At 40.3% G+C, this 12,057-nt stretch overlaps 1 protein-coding gene across 2 annotated transcripts in view; it reads left to right on the forward strand.

Annotated features, from left to right (window-relative positions):
* Positions 1-12,057, forward strand: part of SLC5A8 (solute carrier family 5 (sodium/monocarboxylate cotransporter), member 8) — a 61,958-nt gene that overhangs the window by 6,939 nt on the left and 42,962 nt on the right. For both annotated transcript variants that reach the window (XR_001514857.1, XM_006769372.2), the window contains exons 2-6: positions 886-951; positions 3,610-3,661; positions 7,780-7,847; positions 8,858-9,012; positions 10,014-10,154. Coding sequence is in view for 1 of the 2 variants with exons in the window: in XM_006769372.2 (XP_006769435.1) it covers positions 886-951; positions 3,610-3,661; positions 7,780-7,847; positions 8,858-9,012; positions 10,014-10,154 (482 nt within the window). In the remaining variant the exon portion in view is untranslated. The remainder of the gene's footprint in view (positions 1-885; positions 952-3,609; positions 3,662-7,779; positions 7,848-8,857; positions 9,013-10,013; positions 10,155-12,057) is intronic.

The raw sequence follows: 12,057 nt of genomic DNA on the forward strand, positions 1-12,057 counted from the left end.
TGATGGGGGGAAATGAGGGTCCCCTGCCCAGGCCTGATGCCTCTGGCGGAGGCGTCAGGCCTGGGCAAGGGGCCGATCCTGCGATTAAAGATTGATGTGGGTCAACGCCTGAGGGATCCCAGTATGTGAGAGGGGGCAGGCTGGGCTGAGGGACACTCCCCCCGCCCCCACCCAGTGCATGAATTTTGTGCACCACGCCCCTAGTACATCTATAATAATAAAAGCAGAATATGCTAATTAGACTGGACATCCTTCCGGACAACCTTCTGGACAAAGCTGGGGATGCAAGAGGAACCCGGGTCCTGGGTGCCTGCTGGCAGCAAGAGGGAAGCCCGGGTCCTGGCTGCCAGAGGGAAACCAGTGCTGGCAGCCGGGGGAAGGAAGGCCTACTCTTGCATGAATTTTGTGCATCTGGCCTCTAGTTCTGATATATAATATAGAAGGTGAGCAGACTATATTATGAGATATAACAGATGTCAAGGAGAGTTGGAAGAATGGCGAGGTTGTTAGCTCTGAACAGAAATTGATGTGGAATGATTTAAGTTAAAAAATTATTTGAAACCCAGCTGGCGTGGCTCAGTGGTTGAGTGTTGACCTATGAACCAGGAGGTCACAGTTCAATTCCTGGTTGGGTCATGCAGGAGGCAGCTGATCCATTATTCTCTGTCATCATTGATGTGTCTATCTCTCCCTTCCTTTCTGAAATCAATAAAGATATATATTTAAAAATATTGGAATAATGTGGAGAGTTTGGCTACAAAAGAGCAGCATAAGGGAGTTTTCTGGGGGTGAGGGAACTATTCTATATGTGTTCTTAAGCTGCTGATTTAAAAAAAGTGTCCAGAAGTTTCACATATTAACCATTTTTTTCTTTTTTGGAAACAGTATTTAGAACTTCGATTTAACAAATATGTTCGTCTCTGTGGAACAATCGTCTACATTATTCAAACAGTAAGTAACAGTTCTTTAATTTTTACCTTTTGTCATCTAAAATGTTTTTAATCAAGGCATTAGGGCCACACATTTTTGGTGAACACATGAAAGATAAAAAAGAGATGTTGAAAATAGGAGGAAAAAAAAAAGCAAAAACACTTGTCAATACACAGCATCAACCCATAAGATCAGTGTTTTAACAAATAAACAGTGAGCAGTGTTTAACAAATGAATTTTTTCCTGGGAAACAGAATGATATAAGTGAATGTCAAATATTATATTGATTAAACAACAGTTATATTGTTTTAGAAAAATACGCTTTTCCCCATCGTTCCTCCCCACCCAAGTGACAGTAAGGACATTACTGAGATGACAAAGACTTTTGTAAGAGCTGTAGTAGCTGAGAACAGGAATTGTGACACTGGGAAAACAAGTTGTATGTTTCATAGTACTTTTGCAACATGTGAAATAATAGGTTTGAAAAAATTGATGTAGGAAGACATTAGGAAATATCTTTGAAAGCATACTTAAAAAGTGAATGTGTTCTCTCTTTTAAAAATGGAACCTGAAACCCAACTGAAGCAGTCACTGAGAGTAAAACAATAGAGCCATACACTCTAAAGGTGTTTTTAAAGCCAAGCAGACAATCCAGTAATTCAAGAATATGCAAGTATAGATTCACTGATTGACATAAAGGGAAGCAAAGATTTGCCAAGTAGTCAGTGCCAGAGATTGCTTCCTGCCCTCCATCCAGCTGCTGGAGGCTTGTCATGATATTTGTCACATGATTTATATCTATCTTCTCTTGGCAGCTAAGTGCTTTAGGGATGGGCTTGATAATGGAAGTCTAGGAAGAAGTTTTCATTCTCATCTTTATTTATAATACTAGAGGCCCGGTGCATGAAATTCATGCGGGGGGTGGGGGGAGCGGCCCTCAGCCCAGCCTGCACCCTTTCCAATCCGGGACCCCTTGGGGGATGTCTGACTGCCGATTTAGGCCCGATCCCCAGGACATCCCTCGCACAATCTGGAACCACTGGCTCCTAACTGCTCACCTGCCTGCCTGCCTGCCTAATCACCCCTAACTGCCCCCCCCCACCAGCCTGGTCACCCTAACTTCCCCCTCCCCCTGCCAGCCTGGTCGCCCCTCACTGCCCCCCTCTCCTGGCCTGGTCACCTCTCTCTGCCCCCCACTGCTGGCCTGGTTGCTCCCAAATGCCTTCCCTGCCGGCCTAGTCACCCATGCAGCCTGCTGCTTGGTCGTTTGGTCACCCCTCACTAACCCCGCTGCCGGCCTGGTCGCCCCACGCAGCCTGTTTGGCTGTCCACTTGGTTGTGATGGTCACTTAGACTTATATATATATATATAGATCATCTCTCCAATCAAAAACTACCTGAGCATTTGCTATAGCATGGCAGAGTGCCTTTGTAAATTAGTTGGCTAGACTCCAATGTATATCTTTGTGAATTACATAACTTATGTCAGTCCTTAACACTTGCAGTATAAAAGGAAGGGGCCCTTTGGGGTATAGTAGACATTGTGACACAGAGCTGAGACCAGTAGCTTGTATTTACTAACAGTTCAGACCCTCTTTGGATCATTGTTAGAAATACCAACAGAAATGAAAAGTGGGGACTAGTGTTAAGAAGGTGGCCTGTGGTAACATTTTCAAATCTTCAACTTAGATAGAATAATGACTGGAAAGCTAGTTCATTCTTACAAAAAGAGGGGAGCTTTAGCATCTCCCATACGAAGGACTGACTTCTAATACTACATAATATGATTCTTTTCATAATATGTTTGTATAGAGTGATCATAGAATTAGTTTCTATGTAATATATTTGAAAGATCAAGTGCAATGAAGATGATATTTTGAGAAAAAAGGCCTTATTTATCTTACTATTGTACCCAGATTAATAAATATTTATTACATATATGAATGAACAAAGTGAATAATATAAAAACAAGATGAAATGCAATTTTGGTTGACTTTCAGCAGTTTATAGGGCAAATTTACACTTTTGTTTAATTAATGGACATGCAAACTTTTATCAACCAGCTTTCAAAATTTTCAGTTTTCCTAATTAAATATGCAGTGATTAACAATTGTTTGAAGGCATAAGAATAAGGGACCACCCACTTTTAAATTTACGTTATTTCTTTTTAATTATTTTAGATCTAGGAAAATCGATATCTAGCTTGTGTTGATGGATCACTATCTACACTAAGTACCACATGAAGAGTCCCTATTTTTTAAAATTATGTTTTTATTGACTTTGAGAGAGAAAGAGAAACATCAATGTGACAGAGAAACATGGGTCAGTTGCCTCCTGCATGCACCCCTACAAGGTATTTGGCCCACAACCTGGGCATGTGCCCTCACCGGGAATCAAACTAGCAACGTTTTGGTGATCAGGATGATGCTCAACCAACTGAGCCACACCAGCCAAGGGTGAGAGTCCCTATTTTTACACAAAATTGGTCGTAAGAGATTTTTGTAACCTATCATAATACCACAAATGGAAAAGGAGAATCAACCTTACTTAAATAACATTTTCAAGTTATAAACAAATTTTAAGTGTATTGAAACTGCTGTTTTAATTCATAATTGAATTTGTAGAAAAATATTGATATTGTAATTCATATAATTTATTTGGTCTTCTTTTCCTCCCCAGGTTCTGTATACTGGAATTGTTATTTATGCCCCTGCCCTGGCATTGAATCAAGGTACATTTTAGAGTTACCAATTATGTCAATTTGGGGGTTCATTTTTAGTAGGCCTTATTCTCTGGGAGATGGGAAGATGGAAGAATGCTTCCAATAAATCAGCTTGAATTAGGAAAGGTAGGCTCAGTGTCTACACTAGCAGTTTCTTTGGGTTCCTGGATCCATAGCTTCAAAAGGTCTGCACTTAAGGACAAAATTCACTGGGCAAGTGAGTCTCTGGGAAGTGCCAAACAGCCATTCTCCATCCCTTCAGAATGAGCGCCTCCTATTGTCTAAATAGTGAATGACTATACTTCCTCTCTGTGGCTACAACCTCCAGCCCATCTCCACGAGGCCAGCCCATCTCCATGAGACTCCCCCCTTCCCCTTTGTTATTTGGTTCAGTTACATTGTAAAATCTGGAAGGGAGAGAATCTTTTCTTCTCACTTCTAATGTGGTCCAAAATGTAAAAGAAATAGATCTGTGTGCTTTGAAATACCTGACTGCTCCTAGTGACAAAAGGACAGATGGCTATAGGGTTCTTATAAACAAATGTGTGAAGGTTGTACTGATCAACAAATTATTATATTCTCTGGATTTGGGCAGATAATAGCGGTGAAACTGGGATAGTTTATTGAGGCCTACGTTCATGTTAGTCAGATTCTCAAAAGGCTTCATGGAAACTCCACATTCTTTGAATTCTTATCCATTAGAAGGGAGTTTACATCTAAAACTTCCTTGTAAAATGGACAAATGGATTCTGTGATCAGAAGAATGTGGTACAATAAAATGAAAGCACACACACACACACACATACCACAAAACATCTTGCTTACTCCACACTAATTTTTTTAAAATTTCAAGATAGATAGTAGTAATCACCCAAGCTTATAAAGTACAACAGTATTGTTACAACGAATAATTCCATTACAAAATGTGCTCTTGACTTCTAAATGTGGGGCATGTTCCGTGTCAATAGTACCAACATCATAAATGAATCACTTCATATGTAAAAAACTGAGCTGTAAACTTCATAAGTTACGTATTGGCTTTAAGTGTTAAGAAGGTGTTGACTTTAGCGTTTAAAGTGCAGTTCTAGGAAAAAGAGAGCAGTACCTTCAATATGTAAAGAAACCAAGGACTCTGTTCTTACCAGTTTATTGAGCAACTTCCTTGGAATAAATGAGAGCCTGAGGGACTGTATTTTGACCACTTGAATATCAATTGTGTATTTCACAGTTGCCAAGACAGTAGACATATTACTTATTGTGTAACAGGTGCTCAGTAGACACTTACTTAACTGAATGGGAGCTGAACATTTTCTAGGTCAAGTCTTTTCCTTTTTCACGGAAAACTTTGAGTATCTACTAGAATAGAGAGGATAGTATATTGAACCCTAAGGTATCCTTATCCCTACACTAATAATTCTTAATTCTTGGTTTAATTCACTCCCTGTTTCCCTCACTAGATTATTTTGCTGTAAATCTGATAATTTATCATTTTTATTAATTCAATGTCTTTTAAAAATAAATACATGCTTTCCCCCCTCACTGAGTTTAATTGACATGTAACATGATGTTAATTTCAGGTATATAACATGATTCAATATATATAAAAGGAAAGGGCCCTTCAATATATATAAAAGGAAGGGGCCCTTTGGGGTATAGTGTATTTTGCTAAATGATCACCACAATAAGTCTAGTTAACATTCACCATCATATGTGGTTACAAAATTTCTTGTTCTTCTGATGAGAGTTTTTAAGATCTTCTCCCTTAGCAACTTTCAAATATGCAATACTGTATTATTAACTATATTCACTATGCTGTACATTACTTTCCCATGACTTATGTATTTTATAACGCTTGTACCAGGGTGTGTTTTTAAAATATTGTTATACCATCATTATATTTAAAACATTAACATTAATACCTCATTTTTGTCCAGCAGGGGCCTCCTTAAGTTACCTCTTGAATTCTTTTGACATGATTTCCAGTATTGTTTAATAGCTACCTTGCTTTCTGGAATGGCAAGGTGTTTCAGTCTTACCTTGTAAATTTCCTGGCCCCATCTATTCTAGGTCTTTTCAGTGGACAGAACTAGGGAATATATATTAAAGAAAACTTAAATTAAGAGTTTATACTAGCCAGGCCAGTGTCGTTCAATGATTGAGCATCAACCCATGAACCAGGAGGTCAGGGTTCAATTCCCAGTCATGGCACATGCCCGGGGTTGCGGGCTTGATCCCCAGTAGGGGGCATCCAGAAGGCAGCCCATCAGTGATTCATCATTGATATTTCTATCCCTCTCTCCCTCTTCCTTCCTCTCTTTGAAATCAATAAAAACATATTAATATTTCCACTTTTTCAAATTCAAATTTGGGTATTTGCCTAATTTGGTTTTATACTTTGTCTCTTATTTTATGCTGAAACCCTTGCATATGTGGGATAAACCCCACTTGGTCATGGTGTATAATTTTTTTTACACTTTTATCATTAGATCTGCTAATATTTTGTTGAGGACTTTTGCTTCTGTGTTTATGAGAGATATTGGTCTGTAGTTTTCTTTTCTTGTAATGTCTTTGTTTTTGGTATTAGGTTAATGCTGGCCTCATAGAGTGAGTTAGGAATTATTTCCTCTGCTTCTGTCCTCTGAAGAGACTTGGTAAAATTATTTCTTTAAATGTTTGCTAAGATTCACCAGTAAACCTATCTAGGCTGAAGCTTTCTGATTAGGAAAAATGTGAATTTGTTTAATGGGTATAGTCTACTCAGGTCACCTATTTCTTCTTGTGTGAATTGTGGCAAATTATGTCTTTCAAAGAACTGTTTCATTATCAAATTTGTGGCCATGGAGTCATCCTTCTATTTTATATAATACTAGAGGCCCAGTGCACAAAAATTTGTGCACTCGGGGGGAGGGGGGATAGGGGGTCCCTCAGCCTGGCCTGTGCCCTCTCGCAGTCTGGGACACCTCAGGGGATGACCACCTGCTGGCTTAGGCCCACTCCCCAGGGGATTGGGCCTAAGATGGCAATCAGACATCCCTCTGGCAGCCCGGCAGCCCTAGGGGGATGTCCACTTGCCAGGGGGAGCAGGCCTAAACTGCAGTCAGACATCCTTAGCGCTGCTGAGGAGGCAGGAGAGGCTCCCACCACCACTGCTGTACTGGCAGCCATCAGCCTGGCTTGTAGCTGAGCAGAGCTCCTCCCATGTGAGAGCACCCTGACCACCAGAAGGCAGCTTTTGCATTGAGCGTCTGCCCTCCTGGTGGTCAGTGGGATTTATTTACCTTCTATAGCTGTCACTGGAGCTGAGAGCCAGCTCCAGCTCTGAGGCCGTTGTTTAGATTCTATAACTGAAACTCTGTTGCCATCACTGGCCGCTCTAAGCTCTGAGGCCACACTGGCTGAAAGCAGGTAGCTGGGGTTTGTTTAGGTTCTGTAATTACAAGATTGTTGCATCCGGAGCTCAGAGCTGCAGTAGGCGGGGAACCTTGGCTTCCTCCATCACTGGAGTAAGCAAGCCTCATGTTCGCTTCAGCTGCCTGGCTGCCGGCTGCCATCTTGGTTGGCAGTTAATGTGCATATCCTGCTAATTAGCCAATGGGAAGGGTGTCGGAGTTATGGTCAATTTGCATGTTTCTCTTTTATTAGATAGGATAATATGCCCCTCTACTACTTAGGTAAATGGTAGAAACTTATATAGACTTTTCTCTACCTTAGTCCCATTTTAGTAACATGGACAACTTTCAAGGATTGGTAGGATAGTGTGTTTATTTGAACCATGGTGACAAGTACCATACCTAGGACTCCATTCAGTCCAAATAACTACCTCATAGTATTAAGCCATTTCTTAGCTTAATTACAATGCAAATGTGTTTTAATGTATTTAATTTAGCTGTTTTCGGATCTATGTATGGTGTCTGAGGGTAGAAACCAGGTCTATTTAACTCATCAGATAGAATTTTAAACTCCAATTGTTTTGGTACATCTTACAAGATTTGGACTTAGTTTTAGGCAAGTGGGAAAGAGGTAGGTACCCAATAAAGGATATGGCTTCCCCATGATTTTTTTTTTTTGAGAAATACTTTTATTATACATGGTTCATAGTTATACGTGCATTTTCTTTTCTTCAACAGTCACAGGATTTGATCTGTGGGGCGCAGTGGTGGCTACAGGGGTGGTCTGCACATTCTACTGCACGCTGGTATGTCAAGAACATTGTTTCTCCTTTCACTCTACACACTTGCTTTTGCAAAATCGAAAATTCCAGTAGCTGTGTGCTGCAATCAGGGTTGTTCACACCTACTCTCCTACCTCCCACAGTATAACTTTTTTTTTGGTAAGGAATATTCAGTCTGGAGTAAAATTTGATCCTTTTTAGAACATTCATCATAACTGAAAATGTTTTCTTTCATCTGAACCATGCAATGGTCCCTAATCTTATCTCCTAATTCAACCTTACTGTTGCCAAGTTAATATAGCTGTGTTTATATTATTCCTCAGCTCAGAAACCTGAGATAACTTTCCATTACCTTTAGTGACAGTCAAAATATTGAAGAACCAGTATGGCAAGGGCACTGATACTCCCATGGATGCTGGTCCTTAGAGTGGTGCAAGTCTTATGGGCTCTGTGGTGGGTTAGATTTTAACCCTTTAATTGCTGGATCTTTTAGGAGACAGGGCCTCCTCCTAAAAGGAGGGGCTGTTTCAGCCAAGGTCAAGAAAATGAAGGGGGATACTCAGGAAGTGTGTGGCAATGGCTAATACAAAAAAAGTTTTAGTGTTTCACCAATTGATATGACCTTCTGTGTGCATAGTGTTTGAGTATCAGCCCTGCCTATCGGATAAAAATCTATGATATTGCTGTTGCAATTTGATTCTGAATTTTCTTCCCAACAATCTCTCCATACCACTCCACTTTACTCCAAAATACATATCTGTCTACATTCAACATGCCATATAATTTGACCTAACTATGCTTTCACCCATGCTGTTTTCTCTGCTGGGAAAACCTTCTATCTTTGCCTCTCATACATTTGAAGGTTTGGCTTAAATATCACTTGCTCTTGAAGGCTTTTCCAACCTGTCTCTCTGGGGTGCACTTCTTGGCCAATATCCATGTATTCCATAAGTTTTTACAGCATAATGCATAAGCATACAGGTGCTTAATAATGTTTGATAGAAACATTAATCCTAATACACTTTCCTTCAAAGGGTGGTCTTAAAGCAGTTGTCTGGACGGATGTGTTTCAAGTCGGGATCATGCTGGCCGGATTTGTGTCTGTGCTTATACAAGCTTCAGTGATTCAAGGGGGAATCGGCACTATTATAAATGATGCCCGTAATGGTGGAAGATTAAACTTCTGGAAGTAAGTTGCTATTTACCTCTTAATTAATAGACTATTCCTTTCATTTTTGTTTTTCTGTGGAAATAATATCTTTATTGAAATAGTAACCTTATGTTAGAAAACAAACCAACCACTAAGGATGTGGCACAGAAATTGAAGCTGGCAGTACTAGTAAATGTGTAAGGAGTGTTCACCAGGTGTCTAAGGGGTTAAATCAGTCAGATGGTGCTTAGGATGGCACTTCCTCCTGGGAAAAGATTGATAGCAAAAGAGTATTTGCTGCCCTAGCTGGTTTGGCTCAGTGGATAGAGCATCGGCCTGCAGAGTGAAGGGTCCCGGGTTTGATTCAGGTCAAGGGTACATGCTCAAGGGTTGCAGGCTTGATCCCCAGTAGTGGGCATGCAGGAGGCAGCTGATCAATGATTCTCATCATTGATGTTTCTATCTCTCACTTCCTCTCTGAAGAATTAGACACACAAGATGTATCAACTTTATGTTTATTTCAGTACATTACCTATTGCTGTGATGTATTTAGGACCTTTTGCTTTTTTTTTTTTTTTTAGTTTCATGCTGTGTACTGCCTCCTCCATTCAACAACCAGCTCTGTATTGGGCAGCAGGCAGACTTGTTCTGCTACAAAGTGAGGTCTCGCTTGCACAACATTCTGAGGAAGCAGTGAGGACAGCCCAAGCCAAACAGTGTCCAGTCAGGCTGCCCTTCCCACTGAGAGGCCACCCAAGACTCCGGCTTCTCTAGATGCAGCGTGCAGCCCTGACCCGTGAGGTCCGGCCAGCATAGGTGTGCTTCCAGGGCCCTCTCCCGGGCCTAGGATGAGGGACGTATATCCAGCTTTTATTTTGTTGTTATTTATTTATTTGTTTGTTTGTTTATTTATTTATTTATTTATTTATGTAGGTTTACATTGCTTGTTTCCAAAATTACTCTGGGGAGAAGGGGGGTTCCTGTAGGGATTTTTTTTTTTGCCAATAGTTCAGATTTGTTTTCTGTTTGTTCTCATTTAGTTTTGATCCTAATCCTTTGCAAAGACACACATTCTGGACAATTATTTTAGGAGGGACCTTCACGTGGACCAGCCTGTATGGTGTCAACCAATCCCAAGTGCAGAGATATATTTCCTGTAAAAGCAGATTCCAGGCAAAACTGTAAGCCTAACTATAGTATTTTTTATCATTATTAACCATTAATTGTCTTTATAAAAACTCTTTCATAAGTCAAGCTTACATTTGTTCAAGTTTGTTTTTGGTATCATGAAATTCCAACAGGTAAATGCTATACTTATGAAAGGATGTAGTAGTAAGTACAAAGTGGTACTGTATGTTTTAAATAAGATATTTAAACATATTTATATTAATTATTAAAACAAATCTTATCAATAGTTATATATTATTCATCTGTTTGTATAAGGAATTGTGGGGGGAAATGTAAATACAGGGGTCTTGTCATGAAGAATCTTAGCAGCAAATTAGGAAAATATGCTCAAGTATGCAAAAAGTGAAATAACACTAGAGAGGTATAACAGTTCCATGAAACACTGTAACAATAGAGGGAATGTTCCAGAGCATTATATTGCCAGATGTGCTGGTGTGTTTTATTTTCAAACACAGTCATGGGTTTATTACCCTGCTCTAGGACTTGCTACTTGAGTGGTCCTGGGCAAGTTACCTAGTCTCTCAGAACTTCAGTTTCTAAACTTGTAAAATGAACATAAGACATATTCTACATCTCATGGAGGGTATTGTAGAATACTGTGTTCAACACACAGATGGTAGGGGTCTAGTAAAGGTGAATTCCCTTTTCCACCTCAAATCATGGGATGTGAATCCTGGTTGAGAGATTCCTGTCAACCAGCAGATCCTGAAGAATGACCACATGTGGCAGGTAGAGAAGAATGAGAGAGCATTTCAGGTAGGCAGAGTCATTTGGACAAAGCACAGAGGTCAGAAGGACCACATGATCAGAGAACTCTCAAGCCCATCTTGGTTCATGCCAAGAGTCTGAACAGTGGCTGGTTATTTCCCAGGAGGCCTCAGGTAAGCTTGTGACCACCACTCCTCATGCTGATGAATAGGCTGACTCAGCCCACAGGAATTTAGGGGCTTTAGAACTCAAAATAGAGTGATTAAGAGTAACAGGGTGATTGGAGTAGGAGAAGGAGTGGCAATTCTATTTCTGTTCAAAGGAGAACATGAAAATATTGTGATGTCCCATGTCAGAACTCAATATATTGAGAGTAAATTGGTTTAGACATACCTCTCTTTGGATAATCCCACAATGAAAAATCGATGTGAATATGAGTACAATAACTGGATAGGCAGTCCCCCAAAAGTGAGCTTAAGAGTTGTGGTATTACAAGGAACTTTGAAGGCATGTAATGTATATATCCAGCAATCCACCAGAGTGGAAATCTATATTAGAATTGATGCCTTTCCCAAAGTAATTGTGCGCATGCTCTTCTGTTGTGTTGGGAACACCACAAAGCTCAAAAAAGCCCATTTTTATAACTCAACAGCTTTAGAGCTTTCTTAAAAAGAAGCCATTTCCTTCCGAATAGCCCAATGGGTCTCCTTAACAAGGCAGACTCCCAGGGCTCAGGGGAGCCATTTTCTCTGGCTTTCCAACCCTGGTTCCATGGGAAGAATGAATCCCAGCCCAAGAGTCAGACTTACTGACCCTGTTTGACTGGAGACAACAGATGTTGATAACTGATCTATTTGAATACCATTAAAATAAGTAAAACGATATGGTAAAGTATTAACTCACATGTAAGCAAGGGAGGTGTCTGAACAAGAAAGTGTCTAGGTACATTTTCCATGATTCAGAGATGAGACATAGTTACTTATCCAATTTTTAGACTATAACAAAACACAGTGAATTTAGTGAATCAAGGGAAAAAGCTAGCAGTCTGTTGTTTGGCTCCTGCCGGGCACCTGTTGCATGGCGGTCTCCTGGAAGCCAACTCTGAGTTAGCATGCCAGCCTCTATCAGGGGAGCGAAGGAAGGGAAGAAAATAGGATTGGCCAGAGGGAGAATTTGGCCTGTGATGCA

This window comes from Myotis davidii, unplaced genomic scaffold, assembly GCF_000327345.1.
Source record: "Myotis davidii unplaced genomic scaffold, ASM32734v1 scaffold120, whole genome shotgun sequence".
Lineage (NCBI taxonomy): Eukaryota > Metazoa > Chordata > Mammalia > Chiroptera > Vespertilionidae > Myotis > Myotis davidii.